At 40.3% G+C, this 17,623-nt stretch overlaps 3 protein-coding genes across 8 annotated transcripts in view; 2 read left to right on the top strand and 1 right to left on the bottom strand.

The window, feature by feature from the left end:
• Nucleotides 1-1,436, top strand: part of GALM (galactose mutarotase) — a 60,077-nt gene extending 58,641 nt beyond the window's left edge. The window contains exon 7 of the mRNA XM_073214168.1: nucleotides 282-1,436. Within this exon, the coding sequence (XP_073070269.1) occupies nucleotides 282-359 (78 nt within the window). The 3' untranslated portion in view covers nucleotides 360-1,436. The remainder of the gene's footprint in view (nucleotides 1-281) is intronic.
• Nucleotides 1,437-2,495: 1,059 nt separating this feature from the next.
• SRSF7 (serine and arginine rich splicing factor 7) lies at nucleotides 2,496-14,738 on the bottom strand. Of its 6 annotated transcripts, none has more exons than XM_037009349.2 (8): nucleotides 14,581-14,738; nucleotides 13,391-13,571; nucleotides 12,938-13,114; nucleotides 12,005-12,079; nucleotides 11,812-11,922; nucleotides 10,514-10,567; nucleotides 9,894-9,929; nucleotides 2,496-3,639 (listed from the first exon to the last, which is right to left on the bottom strand). In XM_037009349.2, exons 1-8 carry the CDS (start codon nucleotides 14,606-14,608, stop codon nucleotides 3,630-3,632), a joined length of 672 nt encoding a protein of 223 aa, XP_036865244.1. In that variant the 5' UTR covers nucleotides 14,609-14,738; the 3' UTR covers nucleotides 2,496-3,629. The 6 variants fall into 6 exon arrangements, with proteins under 6 accessions (XP_036865244.1, XP_036865246.1, XP_036865241.1 ...); XM_037009351.2 differs by having other exon boundaries at nucleotides 11,821-11,922; XM_037009346.2 differs by lacking the exon at nucleotides 2,496-3,639 and adding an exon at nucleotides 8,961-9,259.
• A 153-nt stretch (nucleotides 14,739-14,891) lies between these two features.
• Nucleotides 14,892-17,623, top strand: part of LOC108404472 (tetratricopeptide repeat protein 39B-like) — a 29,637-nt gene continuing 26,905 nt past the window's right edge. The window contains 1 exon segment of the mRNA XM_017672086.3: nucleotides 14,892-15,158. The gene's annotated coding sequence lies outside the window, so the exon portion shown is untranslated.

Below are 17,623 nucleotides of genomic sequence, written 5' to 3'. Positions count from 1 at the left end.
CTTCAAAGTGCCAGCCTATGATAGGACGCTTGCAGTTTACACCAGAATGTAAACCAACACACTGCTTCCTTCGGCAGGAAAGTCTTGCTCCACAGTGTGCTCAGTGATGTTCGTTTGCATTTGGCTCAAGTTCTCTATCACTGCAAATCAATAACGAACCTTCTCACACTGGCAGCTGGTTCCCAGAGCTGGCCTAGAGACAAGTCCAGAAGCCATCCCCAGTGGTTTCCGATGCAGCCCAGGCCGGCAAAGTGTAACCTGTATTGTGTTCCCCTTCACAGCCCCACTTCCCTCCTGTGCTGCTGAGGCCTGGTGAGGAGTATGATCACACCACTTGGTTCAAGTTTTCTGTGGCTTAAGGAAGTGTAAAGACATGACCTACCCCAGGACCAGGCTGGGAGCCCTTCAGCAGCCGGTCTCCTGTGCAGAGAGATGAAGATTTTAGAGGCTTTGGAAGTGATCCTGTGAATCAAAATCATACAAATAGTAGCTGTCATGATAATTAGTCTGAATACTGATTTCCTTTTCCAATGGCAGGCCCCAAGCAAGGTCTACTGACCAGCTCTTTCTGTGGTCGAGGGGGCCCACGCACCAAGGCTTCATCTAAGCCCTGACGAGCCCTGAAGTGGTACCCAGGACCTTTGGGCTATGTTGGCTCCATCCCTCTACCTCTTTCTTTTCTACTTTTCTCCCTTCCTTTCTTTGATCCTACTCTTTCCTTTTCCTCCTCCTCTACCTGAAATCCCCTTGCCCTTGTGCAGCATTTTTTGGAGTTTTCAAGTCACATTAGCTCATCCAACATCCGGCAGATAGGCCTCTTTGCCTGGTAAGGCAGTGGATGACTGAGAAGCAAGGGAACCAAGGCTTGGAGAAAGCAAATGACTCATCTCAAGGCACAGCTAGGAAGAATTTTAGCCAGGACTTAATGTCAGGTCATGTGAATTCAAATCCACTTCTTCCACTTCCATCTACCAGAGCATTCCTAGGGTCACTAACAGGCAGAGATGTCTGACTCTTACACCATTAGAGCCAGCCTTTCTTCCCAGATTAACTTTTATGAGAAGCATCAGAGTTTAACTGTTTCTGAGCCTTCAAGGTGGTGTGACTTAAAAGTGCAAGACCAAAATATCCAGAAATCCGTAATTTTGATTCTCTGCCTTTGGGGTTAGGGGTTAACTGAGAAAGCCCAGCCCAGGCAAGGGTGGGAAGAAAGGAAGCCACTGGAAATGGAGCTGTCAGTGCAAGGAGAGGGCCTACCTGAAGATTGCACATTGAACCTGGAGCAGATGTTATTATGGAGATGAAGCTGGGGCTCCCCCTCTGAACAATCGAATCATCGGTGATGGGTCTGGGTTGGTGGTTTTTATAGAAATGTATCTTACACTGCTACACACTAGCAATCAGTTGAAATAAATCCAGTCTGCACCTTAAGAGGACTCGTTTCTTCACTGTTCTTTAAATCTATCAGGTATGGACCTTTGGGAAATGGACCAAGTATATGGCATGTCCTGGATACTTTGGTGAGGCCCAGCGTCTTGCTAGGGGAAAGCTACCTGGCAGCCTATTGTGCTTCCTTTTAGCAAAAATAAACCAAATATAGTGTTTATTTTTGAAATTCATTTTAGCACATATTTTGAGTATCTTTTGTGTGCAGTTCTCTGCTGGGTCTTTTTAAGGGATTCAGAAGGTAACACCTCCTATGTAGTACATTCCCTCAGGGATAGAAGTCTCTGAGGGTGACAAGACTGATAGGACTAATTAGAGATGTAAAATCACACCCTGACGGAGTTGGGAGCCCTAAGCACAGACTTGGCTCTTCGCTCCAGGCATTCACTGCATGGGTGATCTAATTTCACTTGGCCTGTTTTCTTGCCTATAAGGCAAAGGATTTAGATTTTAATTTTCTGGAAGAGTATGTCCTGCAGGACTAGAACTAAAGCTAGCCACAAGTCTAGTTCTTTTCCCTCAGGCCCTCCCTGTGGCTGTACTGGAGGACCTAAAAGGGTGGACAGCAAATGCTCAAGCAGGCCAGAGCACAGAGCACCACACGCTGGGAGCCTGGAGCTGTGGTCGTTTCCCTTCCCTGCTGGGTTTGAGCAGGCAGTTGAGGTCTGACTAGATTACTGCTGGAGCCCTGAACAGTTTGTACTTCTATCACACAGCCTTCTTCTAGGACCCTCCAGACAACTGAATTCTTACCCTACTGCCATCTTGCTTGGATTCTCAATGGCTCATTCTCATTGTATTACAACGACAGCTGTTAGGTGTGTTGGAATCAATTATTTCATCTCACTCTACAACCTATGAGATGGCAAAATCATCAAAAATGAGAGGTCACTGGCTGGAGCAACTTAACAGTGCTAGGAAGTGGCACGTTCAGAACACAAGCCCTTCAACTAGCAGCTCCAAAGTATGTTCTACTGGCCCTACACTCCAAAAAAAATTCCGTTTTTTCTTTCACAGAGGGAAAAATCTAAAATTCATAACATACAGTGTTGGTAAATGCAGAATTTTTACTCAGTCACCATTCATAGCAATTAGATTAATACAGCTTTTTCGGAGGGAAATTTTACACAATCTATTGGCAAACTTTTAAAACTCATGATCTAGCAATTCCACTTCTGGAAATATGTTCAGTTGAAATACTAGGACAAATGTGTGAAGACAAACATTCGGACAAGGGTGTTGATTGCAATCTAACTGGTAAAGCTGGTAATAACAAAAAATTGAACACAATCTAATACCATGAACACGGGAATGGAGAAATGATCATCCACACGATGGAATACTACACAGCCATTCAAAAGGATGGGATCAAAGAATCCATACAGTATTCTGTGTTTGTAAAACAAAACAAAAATGTATGTATATTTGTAAAGTTTATAAGGGTAGATCAAATTATTAACAATGGTTTCCTCTGAGAAATAGAATCTGGAGGGGGAGTGAGGACTTTTTACTTTATTGATATTGTTTAAATTGCCAAAGACAGTATCTTCCTTTTGCAGTTAAAAAACTAAGTCAGCAAAATGGGGGTTGGGAGGGTTTTTTTGGTTTGTTTAAATGATTTCAAACTCATAGAAAAGTTGCAAGAGCAGTACAAAAAATTCCCGTATACCTTTCACTCAGAGATCCCATTAAATTTCACCTGGCTCAGTAATGTCCTAGCAAAAGGGTCCAAACCAGGAGCACAAATTGAACTTAGTTTCTTCAGTTTCCTTCAATCCAACATAATTCCTCATTCCTCTCTTGACCTTTATGACCTTAATATTTTTGAGGATTGCAGGGAAGTTATTTTACACAATGTCCCTCCATTGGGATATGTCTGGTGTTTCCTCCTGATCAGGTTCGTGCCATACATTTTTAGCAGGAGTATCACTGAAATGATGCTGTGCTCTTCACACTGCAGCCCCTCAGGTGATGCACTTTCTCGGTGTGTCCTCTCACTGTTGAGGTTACCTTTGTTGACCTGAGTAAGGCTGTTTGCCAGGTTTCTCCACTCTAAAGTTACCAATATATACATTAGCCAAGGGGCTTCAGAGGTGAAATGAAGCTGAGTGCAACCCTTCTACCAGTTTGATTAAATTAATTGCTCGACGCAGGGTTGTAATATTCTAGGTGCCAGAAATCATTTAGGAAACCCTGGAGAAGAAAGAAAAAGAATATTTTCTTATTCACAAGGAAACCTAACTACAAATTAGTCCTCAGTTTTAATGGCCTTTAGGCTTGAGAATACATTTATCACCCAAGTACTCTGCTTTCCTCTGTTCTAAAAAAAGAGCTGTTTTTGTAAGAAGCCCAGTCTAAAGTAGCCCAAAGTGACGATATTCTCCTTTAGGACAGCTAAAACAAATTATTGGAATTTTTTTTTGCTCTTATTTAAGAAAATAAAAAGGCTAAATTTGATTGTCAAGCTATAAACCTCATGAAACTAATTTTATAGAGAAATTGATCTTTTGTGGCAGCAATTGGTCTATCCTTTTTCATGAAATGCACACAGAACTTTGCTTGAGAAGAGACCTTCTAACATAGTTAAATCACATGCAAAGTGTGACATCTGAGCATAATTATGGTATTTTATCACGAAGTCACAAGGTCTCTCTCAGCAAGAAACAAAATTTTACAACCTATTAACTGGACACTTTCAATTCATGTGAGGAGGCGAAAACATAGTACTCAATATGAAAAACACCATATTACTACACAATTATTAAAGCCTTGTTGAAAATGCACTAACATGCAACACCCTTCCACCCCCTCCAATAATAAGTCTCCAGGACCCCGGAGTCGGTGCTTTCTTTACCATGCCCTCCCCTTCCCACAACCAGACTAGTACTGTACTGTTCTGAGTTCTGATCCTTCACAGGTAAGCATATCACTGATTTTAGTTCAGGAGGAACTAAAATGATAGCACTGAGAAATATCTAATACAAAAGAAGGCAGTAAAAGGAAGAAAGTAAAAAAAGATACTGTGAACAAAATGGAAATTGCAAATAGAACTGTATCAGTAACTTCATTAACTATAAATGGTTTAAGCACCCCAAAAGGCAGAGTCAGACTGAATTAAAAAGATCTAGCAACTAACTATATATTAATATCAGACAAAATATGACTTTAAGAAATACCAGTAGACACAAAAGATATAATAAAAGCATCAACATATCTGGAAGATGTAACAATTACAAATGTATGCACCTAATACACCTTAGATGCCTTGAAACATAATTGTGACCAAAGGTCATGCCTGGAGTTGCCTTAGCATTAGGCATAACCCAATAGTTCTTGTGATACTGCTTCAAATTTCCTGAACAGAATGCTAACTTTTTTCAGATGACTATTTCTCTTGAGCACAGTGACCTCTGCTAGTACTAAGATGAACCAAAATGCAGTCTTTGCCTTCTGAAGTTCCATTCCAGCATAGGGTCATTTGGTTAGAGCTGTGACAGCAATCAAACCAAGCGAGTCTGTTCAATAGGAGAGACTGAACTAGGAGCTGGCTAACACAAGCTCCTAGTTTTTAATTCTGGTTTTATATTAAAATCACCTGGGGAGATTTTTAGACTATTAATGCCCAGGCTTTACCCTGAGCAATTTCGATGTCATTACAATGTGTATAAAACTCCCCATGAGCCTGGTATTTAACTAGAGACAAGAACCATTGCCCTAGCGTAAAAGCTTTCCCCATTATTTATTGTTCTGTAACATTAACCAATATTAAGTGCCTAAATGTGGTCAGCTAGAATCTGCTCCCTAGCTTCATGAAGTACTTCAAGAATGAGATAGTGAAACAAACTTCCCAGACCAAAAGTATGTCTTCCTAAGGTCCTTGCAACCCATGTGGGTTTACACCATGTGTACAATGCAGGCAATGAAACGAACTTCATACAGGGGAAAAAGAACTTCTATACACTGCTACCAGGGCAAACTAACCATACCTAGCAAAAATATAAATGCACATACCCTTTGACCCAGCACCTCATCTTCTAGGTGTTATCCTAGATATGCAGGGTCACATAGGCAATGTATTGCACAAGGTTATTCACTGTAGCACTTAATAGTTACATTACAAACAACCCTCCTCTCCAGTAATAGGGAACTGATTCAATTCCTATTACTCTGTTCAAAAACTCTCCTGGGAAAAAAGCAAACCCTTTCCCAAGACACACAAGGCCCTATTATGATCTATCTATATGCTACATCTCCCTCCCTCCCTATGCCATCTCTACCCACTCTCCTCCTCTCTGTTCACTTCAAATTGTCCTCCTTACCCAAGAACTCAAACCACTTCAGGACCTTCATACTCAACTAGGCCCTCTGCCTGGAACTCTTTCCCCTCAAGTTGATAAAGCTCCCTCCCTCACTTGTTCCTATCACCATCAGAGGTCTCCTCAGTCCACCTTTTATGCAACAGCAACCAGCTCCGTCCTTCTGACCCTGCCTCATTCATGTCCACATAAGTTACTATTCACCTGGTATTTGTCTTAAGCTCTATTACTCACTTTTGTATTCCAAGCCTAGCAGTACATGGCATGTTCAAGGGGCACAAAAACTTGATAAACTATGCAACTTCCAGGCAACTAAACAGTATGAAACTTTTTTTTAAAAAGTGCCATTTTTACTTATATGAAAAAACCCCAAGTTATTAAATGATTAAAGTGCATTTTTTGCGTCAAAAAAAGGAGAAAATCCCCATGCGTATCTCCTCAGGCTGCACAACTACTAGTGGTTGACTTTTGGGAGGTAACTGAGAAGCTGAGTCAGAGGTAGAGAGCCTTCTCACTGTGTATATACCTTGAGTTTATTACCAAGTCAAAAACTGAAATGGAGATGAGGTCAGTGGGAAGAGGAAAGCTACTAGATTTGAGAGTCTTGAGGGCCTAACTGTAACTGGCTACTGTATTCCACATGCTCCAGAATTATCCCTCTTAACTAGCATATTTTTCCCATTAAGTCTAGAAACGGCCAAGTTATTAACTATGGTATTATCTACAACAGGTAGGACCATGGATTGTACATTCTGGTCTTAAATCTTCTGACTTTTCCACATGGCTGTTTTAAAGGCTCAGGAAAGTACTTCTAATAAAACAAGGGCAGGTAGGATTCAAGCTTTTCTGACTTCCTACCAGGTTGATGGTACAGCATTAAATAAACCTAAGCTTGTTTCTTGTTCTGTGAGATGGGAATAACAGTATCTTATTATTGTGGGGATTAGGTGACTTAAGTCCTTTGACATTTTTATTAGAATGGTTATGAGGAATGTCTAAGGTGTGAAAATAACTATCAGGCTTTGAAACTGCCTACTGGTGCTTTTTTCCCCTTCATTTAAGATAGTACTAAAGCTGTTATATCCAGAACTATCACTGTAAACCTAGGCATCTTTCCATTTCTTGCTCACTAATTCTCATCAGCCTCCGAATACTCCAAACCCCTACACCTATTATTTCTGGTTACCTAGGCCTTTGCTTCATGCCTTTTAAGCTGTACAATCACAAACATATTCATCCTGTAGGTTACATAGCTCTCCCTTCCAAAGGTCCTTAAGCAAGTTGCCAGGAGTCAGAGCTCATGAATTCTTTGCTATTACCCTTTACTCTAACAGTCGGCTGACTTGGCTGGTTCAGAGCTTCTCATTTGTATTAACTTAGTATCTTGGACATCATCACACTCCTTCAGACTTCAAGACGAGATACACAAAAGTGAGACTCACAATCGTATACCACCATTCACCTAACCTTAAGTCTTAGTTTGATAGCATTTCAAGACCCCCTCCGATTTTCTTTGTCCTTGGGAAGAGACCCAGTAAGATGGTAGGATTATCTGCATCTGATATTTAGCTCAAAGCCTGAAGGAGAACTACCACTCTGAAGTCAAGGGTATGCATTACTTACCTCTCTATACCTAGGTAAGGACCAAGATAACGTTTTATGTTCAAAAGCACTCAGGGTCTGATGTGTTTAAAATTAGTAATTAGTCTGGACACTTTCCAAGTTAGTAAATTTAGCAGTCCCCAACCTCTTGAAAATACAAAAATGCACTTTATCAAAGTTACCATTTTAAGACATATACTAATCACGGGTAGAGTTGCGTCAAGGGTATGAAAGATGTCTGCCCACATACCCAATATTCCCTTTCCTGGAAGGGTAGAACTTTCTGTGCTCGTTTCCTAAAACCATTTTCCCACCCCTCCATATCCTTTTTATCCTTTCTTAAGGAATTTTTAGGACACTGCTAGTAATCAACCCCAAGGCTACAGGATTAATGTTAATACTCCTACCCTTAGCTCAGAACTCCCACTTCCAAAAACTGAGTATCAGGATTCTTTGTCTCTGCACATTTATTATCAAGCTTATCTTTATATAATACAGAACAATTAAAGCTGACCAAGTTCAACAAATAAGCCTGCCAGTTACACACACAGCTTTATACCAACAATGTAATTCAGCCAGTCAAAATTCCAAACACAAAACATCCAAACTTCCAACACACTAGTTTTACCACTCAGACCACCAAATTGAGGCAGACCACGATTCCAAAATGCAAAGCTATCCAGTAACTGTTGAAAAGCTTTAAGAAAATGGACAAAGGCAGATACCTGTGCCACCAGCGTTTTTTTGCACCAATGCTAGAGAATACCTCGTAAATGCTTGACCAAAAAATTCAAAATTAACTATTAACTGCCCTACTATACTTTATATTTAAAGTCTGAATAAAGATTCTACTTGCTGTAATATTCTAAGATCTACCAGATGCTACCAAAAATCTACATGAGATGTTTCTAAATTTACAAACTGCTTTAGTCTCATCAACATTTGTTTGACATCTTTAATTACTTTGCACCAGCCTGGCAAAATAACACAAGTATATGGTGGTGGGGAACTGGAAAACCTAATGGGAATTAACAGATCTCTGATTCAGAATAAGACAATCCATTTTAAAGGATATTAGAGTATATGGGCTGGAAAATTTTGCAAAGCTGGTTTACATCAAGATGTTTTATCCCAAATTCCAACAATTTTCTCAAGCATGCAAGAATTTTGGTATAATGCTGAAAATAAAAGAACATTAAGTAGAACTTTCTAAACAGGGAGTTCTAATTTGACACCATCCCGTCTAATAACTTGAAAACCTATATTCAATTAGCCTTCAGAAAATAATCTAGTTTCTCCAACATCAATTCCAACTACTTATACCACATTTAAGTTCTTTTGCTTAGTTCCTGTTGTGCTTATTTATAGCAAATCAGTGGTCCCACTAGCCTGACAGAGATCATTAGCCTAATATTTAGTAATGCCAACCCCAACAGACTAAAGCTCTAAGGGTAAAAAGGAATTTTCTGAGTGTAAGTATACACTACAGTTAATGATGTTCAAAACTTAATACCATCAAACTCTGAAAGGTCTGTATGAATGACTCCTGTAGCTTACCAAACTGAGAAGTGGTTAACAGTCAACACGAACCGAAAATCTAGTTAGAAACATTTTATTTAAATGTGCCAAATAAAAGCCCACATTTTCAGACCATAGGATGTTAATACATTCAACAAAAATTTATATTATCTTACTGCTGTGAATTTACAGAGAAATAATCCAGATCAGTTTTGATTAGATGGTTGAAATACCCTTCCTAGGTTACACTTAACAGACATCACAAATCCCTTATAATAATGTAAACAAAATAACTTTTCCCTAAAAGGTGAACTTGGGAACTTCAGTCCACTCTTTCAGGACTTGCACTTCTTCGCGGACTTCCTGATGGGGAACGACTAAAAAGAAAAACATTAGGTTTGGAACTGATTAGTGTTTAACTGAAACTTACTCTGCTGTGAATAGGTCAGGGCTAAACACAAGTTTCAATAAATTCAAAGGTGCCAAAGGTAATTAAGTTCCTACTGCAGAGATCTATATACAACTCTTTTGTCCCTGCTTAAGATTTCACTATTTTAATAGGCTCCTTGCCAAACTTACACTTACAAGATTAAAGAGAACTATTTGAATTTGGGGCAGTTTTTTTTTTGATCATTAAGTACCAACTAGGTAGATAATGATTGAGCTGCCAGATTTCAACCTGAAAATTTTTTTTTCACCACTTCAACACTTCCTTTTTATTTATCATCCCTATGTGGAAAGAACATATTTTTTAGCATGAAATTACACAATTAAAGGTACATAAAGGCTAAACACATCTTAACGTAATAATCAACTTTATGACTAAATATTTCCAACAAAATGTAAGCTGATGTTGAAGGAAAAGCAATCATCTAAGAAACTTTTTATCTAGTATTTTTTATATACAGCACCAATTCTCCAAAGAGCTCAAAGCCTGCAAAGAAGGCAATATGCAAACAAATTCTGCAGAGGCCACACTGGACATATTTGGCAACAAATCATTCAGCTTACCTTCTTTTTGGAGATGGAGATCTGGACTTTGATCGGCTGTCAAAACATGAGAAATTCTATTAAGAAAGAGCACTAACCAACCCCTTTTATAGTTACAATACCATGAAATGATTCCCCAAATTGCCCTGAGCTTAAAATGTCAGGCTGTAGTTATAGTCAACAGCCCACCAGATTTTCGCTAACAAAAGCTTATGTTTCAAAAACTGCTTTTCATAAAATAAATGTATTTACTTTATTTGTTGCATCACAACCCTTTACACTGCTTTAAGCACAGCTATCTCATAACACTTCTCCATGTGCCTATCAGTTCTAACAAGGGCCTCTTACTATAACCCCAAAGTCACAAACTTCTTTCTCACTGTAGCTTGACATTCCCTTGTCCAGAAGTCAGCCAGAATAGGCTATAGCTTGACATTCCCTTGTCCAGAAGTCAGCCAGAATAGGCCATGTATAAAAGAAGTTCTGAAATTTGGTTCATTAAATAAATTAGGGACTATATTCCCATTTAACACCTAGGCTTAGCATTAACACTGGAAATTTCAACAATTCCAAACACTTTGAACTCTTTGGATATTGGTGCCATATAACTAGAAGAGCATTAGTAAGTATTTTTACCTTACCTGCTTCTTGGTCGGGAAATAGACCTGGATCTTGATCTTGACCTTGACCGGGATCTAGATATTAAAAAAATTTATACCAATTAATCCACAGGAGTAACTATTTAAATAACTAGCTGAGCACCTTATTAGGTAAGCTGAAGCAGAGGAGCTAAAACTAAGCAAGCTGCAACTCTTGCCTTCTATCTGTGTAAGACTGGACAAATCACACTTGGAATAAGCTCTCATATCAAAATAAGGAAACATCACTTCATTTATTTTCTATCATACTCCATGAGCTGGGTTGTCATGGTTCCTGTACTTATGTACAATGCAGTATTTTTTATTAGTGTGTAGTTATTGAAGAGAAAGTATGTGGTCTTCGTTTGAGAAGGCTGGTTCAGTTTATCTTGAATCAAAGCAACCTCACATAGACCCCCGACCTAAGACTTCAAGTGATAAGTTGAGTGAGAACAAAGTTACAACCCAGTTATAAGGATTTAATTCTTGGATCATCTACAAGTTTTCATGGCTCAGAAACATCAATTTGTCACAATCAAATTAGGCTCTGACATACACATCTTGTGGTTCTGCTATCAAATGCATTAGTTCTAGGGTCCAGAGCTTTCACAAATGGACACATTTTAGAATCGCTGCCATCTAAAGACTTTATAGATTACTGAATAGCAAGAACTCCCAATAGCATTCCTTACTATTGACTCATTTGTAGTATTACCAAGTATTTTCTATAATGCTATCCATTTTTAGCACCTTTTTAAGGCTGCCTACAAAGGGAATAATAAAGGCTGATTTCTAAGTTTGATTTTTAAATTTCAGTGTCTGACTGAACAGTCCATTCACCTCCATGAACACAACTACTACCTTCAACTATCTCCCACTGTCTCAATTTCACCCCACTATTACAAAAGAAACCATTTCAACTTGCTTCTAATTCTAAATTCCTTCCTAGTTCTTATGGGCCTTATGAAGATTAGGTGACTATCCCCTTTTGGAGGAAACATTACTTTCTTATGTAATAGATACATCCTGATTCTAGAAAAGTTTTTAGCTGGAATGATTTAAGGATTTGTGCTTTCAACAATCCTCTACTATAGCCTAACAACCCTTAAAATTTTCATTTGGGCTTTCCCTTCATCTGTATGATTAGGGTAATATCCATTTACAGGTCATGTACAAATTTAACTTTTATATGTCAAATACGTATCTTCTGAAGCATCCCCATTATGTCTTTGAGACACTCCACTGCTGTCATTAAGACGTGACAATCCAAATACGAAAAAGGGAAAGAAAGTGTTACATACTGGAAATACCTCGATCCTTTTATAGAACCAGACCTAGATCGTCTGAGCGAAGCTGATCTTGATCTACGAAGAGACACAGACCTTGATCGTCGAGGAGATGCTGATCTTGACCTAAAAATTGCATCAAGGTTTAATATTAAATCCATCTCCAAAAGTGTTATCACTTATCAAAACTTGAAATAAGGTATCTCACCTCCTTCCCCTGCTCCTGCTGCGTGAACGAGAGTATCGCCTACCTCTGGATCTTGAATGTGATCTAGACCGTGACCTATTTTTCAAGTTAGAAAAAAACAAAATGTCAGATGATAACTCGTTTTTAGAGTTTGTATACCTCTGCTGAAATCAAATCTCAAAACTATTTCAATTTAGTGTCTCATTTGGAAAAAAACTCTGGGCCTATTAGTTTTTTTTTTTAACTACCTAAAAAAAGATTTGTTAAAAGCTGAATTACATCTTAGAATTACATAATATAAAACACTGTAATGTGTATTTAAAATAAACCTTGCAAGTTTGCAGGTCGACCCTCTTTGGCCCATGGTCTAGCAGATCTAGACGATCTAGAAGTATCTATAGCCGATCGCTGCATCTAGATGTTTTCTTCAATCTAACGACGATCAAACTGACAGCCAAATGAGCCAGGTGAGGCTTGATTGACGCAAGAAGATTTTTCTAGTTGGGAATGTGGTCAATCTGGTGTTCCTCTTTCTAAACCGGAGGGGGCCCCAATTGTAAGCCAAATTTACTGTTACGGCGATCACCGTCTCAAATTTTCTGCCCTTTAAAGAATAAGGTGAAGCTAGGTGTAGATGACTCGAGGGGATCTGGCCTCTTATGCTGATCACCTCAAGGTCTAGGAGGATCTTAATTGTCGGATTTGCAAGGCGCCTCAGCATGATATCATAAGGCTCGTGACATTCTGAATCAAGGCGACTGACTCAAACGAAGAAACCTGAAAGGTTTTGACCAGGTTGATTATTAATATATTAACATTTGTTTAATTAAACAAAAACTGTAAAATACACCTGTACAATTAACATTCAAGTTTATAGAAAAATACTAGTTTCTGCCTTGCTAATAAAAGAATTACTTGATTAACTAGTATACCAACCATTCCTTCATTAAATACCTGCTTCTTCTTCGCCGGCTATAGCGATGACAATCATAAGCATAATGTCCCTTTTCGCCACACTCATAGCATCTATCATTGGGATCAAAGGGACGTCGGGCAGGTGGTCTATCAAAACGAGATCTCCGAGGCATGCCTGTTGATAGTTCAACCCTTACACGGGAACCACAGATCACCCTACAAAAAAAAGGGGGGTGGGGGCAACAAGATTCTAATGTGGAAAGAAAAAATACATTTGACTTCTAGCTTTAGAGCTTTCCAACCACTTCTGCACTCAACTTAAGCTATCTTCACAAGCTCCTCCCACCTCCAACTTTGTTCCCCGTCTTAATAAATTCATGATTAGCTATTTACACTCTCCTCCAGACCATACTGAGTTCAGCACGTAGTTCGCTACCCGGCCTAAGAGAATATTCCAATGAACCCAAGTTTCACAACCCACATCTTACTTACTTCCCATCCAGGCCTCGCACAGCATCTTCTGCATCTCTAGGATCTTCAAATTCCACAAACGCAAATCCTGGAGGATTTCTTGCAATCCATACAGTTCTTAAGGGACCATAATAACTGAATGCCCTTTCTAACTCTCCTTTGCCAGCACCAGTTCCCAGGTTACCAACATACACCTTGGTTTCTGTTCAAAAACGCAAATGAAAGAACGTACATTATGCACAATTTGACTTTGTTTTAAAGAATTCTTTGCCTTAAAACAGGCCATCCTTTAAGACTGTGCAAAGCACGTTTAATGCTCTAACAAGGGCTGAATTTAGTCTTCAAAACCAGCAAAACCCGTGAAGTTTTTGAAAAGCCTGGTGTACGACAAAGCCTTAACATTCTCGGAAGGAGGAAAAGCCTCCAGAACACCAGCACAGATGCGCGGTAGGATATTCCGAGGCGTGGGGCGGAGCTGGGGCGGGGCCCGCCGCGGCCCCACCCCCGAGTCCCGGCAGCCCCAGGCGCGCGCGGGCCGGCGGCGTCGGCGGGCCGGGAGAGCAGGGCTGTGCCGGCTTGTGTCCTCCGCGGCAACTGCCCCAGGCGCAGGTTCGCCCAAGATTCCAGCTCTCCGCCCCAGAGCCATAAACCGCGCTCAAAAGAGCTAAAAGAGAAAAAAAAAAACAGCCGCCAAACGAAAATATCACGTCTGCATTCCCATTCCGCAACTCGACCGATTGACAAGAGAATGCACAGCTCGAAGCCGTCACACTTTTGATCAATCTCAACTTCACCCTTAATAGCACGGCAGCAACCAGACCTGCGGGCTAAAGTGGCGGGAAAGCGCCAGGGAAATGCGCCACCATGGTCGCCAATGTGCGCAAAATGGCAGCCGAGAGCGGGGGGGCGTGGGGGACTGGCGGGCGGCTCCAAGAAGGGCAACAGGAAAACCCTGACCCCTGCCGCCCTGGGCTGTGGCAGGAGACGAAAATGCCCCAGAATTACCACGGAACCCAGCACAGACCTATACCCGCCACCCACCGCCTCCCTTCAATACCCCGCCCCCGCTGCCTCCAGCTTCGTGTGGCGTGTGCCGAGGCCGCCATTACGCACGCGGGAATAACCGTCTCCCAACTCCCGCGCCAACCCCATGGCCTCGTAGTCCCCACTACATCCACGACAAAGGCCCTCACTAGACCCGAGCTGCTTACCTCCTCCGTACCGCCCGTAACGCGACATGATGACTGGCCCGCGAGCTGATCTTCTAGCTCGCAGGACCAACGAATTGAAAAATATAATGCCCGGAGCTCCGCCTCGCGAACGGTCCCGGCGACACTACAAGGAAAAGCCTCGGTTCGCGTTTATATATGGGGCGGCTGGGTTTCTTTGCGCATGCGTCATCTCGACGTTCAGCGCGGCACAAAGGAGCTGGGCGGAAACAGTCAAGAAGGGGCGCGGAAGGAACTGAAGAAACTGAGATCCCGATCATGGCGGAGGGATACGTTTCCACGGCAACGCCACTATCTCGCCAGTAAACCTTTGTCTTTCCCCTGTGGTAGTCCGCGCCCTTCCCTCCCACTTTTCCTTTACCCTTCTCATTTTCCTTCCCTTCTTCCTCCCCCCTACCAAATCTAGAGATCGCAGCTGTAGTTATCTTAATGCAGGTGCATTACACCGGCCTTATGAAAGGTTGTAAAATGTAACCGCTGATGTTGCAAGCTGTCGTCGCTTTTCTTTATGCTTGGGTACCTGCCCCGAACTACTCACTGATTTCGGGGGCTCATCAAAGGTAATCGGGAGTTTCACCAGGGTGAGAACTCCGTGAACCCCGCCATTCTGAGTAGTGATCTGCACCATGGGCCTCAAAAGGGGTACTCCGCAGGGACCGCACGCCCTGCACCGATTCTCCAGCCCCTGGAGAACCAGCCACCAATTTTCACCAACACGGTCCGAGTTCTTGTAGTCTAGGAGACAGAGGAATAGAGAGTTCTTTTTTCCGGTTATATTGAAATTATGAAAAAAATCCCAAATCCTTAAAGCATTCCAGCTAGTGGCAGTTCTGAAATTGTTTGCATTTTAAGTGCAAAGTAATTTATGTGTGCTTCCTTTCTAGTGGTTTCTGCCTTGTATTGTAGTAACCCATCTTATCCACTATAACTCAGACCCTGAGAACTGGGACTTACCATTTAAGTCCTCTTAACAGCCTTGCTGCTCAGCCACTCACTCAAATAAATGAAAACCTTTTCTTTACGACAGAATCATTAAAATCCAGTTTTGATTTTATACAACCTATTTGCCAAACACCAACTCTACAAATACAAGTTTAACTTTTTTACCAGCAACAACAACAAAAAATTACATTATAAGTACTTGGAATATACTATTTGGAATTGTTTCACATAAAAGAGGAAATTCTTAGGTATTTGTATTTTTATCTTTCTCATCTGCTCTATCTTGATGCATATAGATGTGGGATATTGAGTAGAGGAGACAGGAGGCTTAGTTGGTTAATAAAGTATGGATTCTTTCAGGGTAATACTACAAACATGTAAATATTTTTTGGATTTATCAAATTATGGAAAGAATTAGTTTGTCTCAAGAAAATACAAGTTTTATAGGATATATTTATTTTCCCTGAGTTCTATTGATTTTTGTTGTTATCTAATTAACAGGGTTGTTCTCAAAGGATTAAAGTGGGTAAAGATATTTTTATATACTCCCTGAATACTAATTCTGTAAAGCCTCACTAACTTGACTTTTTCTGTTAAGAATTTATGAAAACTGCTGTTGGACAGAGCATAGGTAACTTACTAAAAGACAGTACTGCATAGCTCCAAAGAGGCTTCAATAATATCTTTTGTCTCTAAATACAATCGATTGTACTAAAGAGAATATCTAAGCAAATAATAGCATAAACAATATGACAAGAAGCAATTTTCCAACTTAATAACTGCTTTCAAGCATATTAAAGGAAAAACCTTCCTCTCTAGGAGACAGGTACATGGATAAGCTAATTACAAATTATTTATCTCTATTAAAGAAGAGCCAATCCTAGGCCTGGCTTTGCTAACCTTGTTACCACGAAAAAAGAATAGTACTGTATATTATTTCCCTACATTATAATACCAAACACTCTTACTCTAAAAATATGAAGCCAATTATTTCACTAAATGTCAGTCCAAATCGTGGAGATTTTATTTTACAGAGTAATTTTATTCCTGCTGATTCTTTTGAAATCAGTTTCACCCACATAGATTTCTGCTTCTAAGATTCTGTGTTAAAATATCAAATGGCCAGATTCAGTTTGTGCAAGCTACATAGTTCAACAAATATTCTAGTATTTGCTAATAGGAAATACTGAGTATTTCTTACTACTGTTCAATATTGATAATATTATTTGTTTAGGAAGGGACAGGTTAATTCTTTTTTTAAAAATTTTTTTATTAAGGTATGATTGATATACACTCCTATGAAGCTTTCACATGAAACAACGTGATTACTACATTTACCCATATTATCACGTCCCCACCCATACCCCAATGCAGTCACTGTCCATCAGTGCAGAAAGATGCCAGAGATCCACTATGTCCCTTCTCTGTGATACACTGTTCTCCCCATGATCCCCCACACCATGTGTACTAAACATAATACCCCTCAGTCCCCTTCTCCCTCCCTCGCCACCCACCCTCCCACACCCCTCCCCTTTGGTAACCACTAGTTCGTTCTCGGAGTCTCTGAGTCTGCTGCCATTTGGTTCCTTCAGTTTTGCTTCACTGCTATACTCCACAAATGAGGGAAATCATTTGGCATTTGTCTTTCTCTGCCTGGCTTATTTCACTGACCATAATACCCTCTAGCTCCATCCATGTTATTGCAAATGGTAGGATTTGTTTCTTTCTTATGGCTGAATAGTATTCCATTGTATATATGTACCACATCTTCTTTATCCATTTATCTACAGATGGACACTTAGGTTGCTTCCATATCTTGGCTATTGTAAAAAGTGCTGCAGTAAACATAGGGGTGCATATGTCTTTTTGAATCTGAGAACTTGTTTTCATTGTTTAAATTCCTAGGAGTGGAATTCCTGGGTCAAATGGTATTTTTATTTTTAGTTTTTTGAGGAACTTCCATACTGCTTTCCACAATGGTTGAACTAATTTACATTTCCACCAGCAGTGTAGGAGGGTTCCCCTTTCTTCGCATCCTCGCCAGCATTTGTTGTTTGTAGTCTTTTCGATGTTGGCCATCCTT

This window comes from Manis javanica, chromosome 1 (assembly GCF_040802235.1).
Source record: "Manis javanica isolate MJ-LG chromosome 1, MJ_LKY, whole genome shotgun sequence".
Classification (NCBI taxonomy): Eukaryota; Metazoa; Chordata; class Mammalia; order Pholidota; family Manidae; genus Manis; species Manis javanica.
Note: the sequence above shows the minus strand (reverse complement) of the source record. Positions and strands in the feature narration are given on the sequence as shown.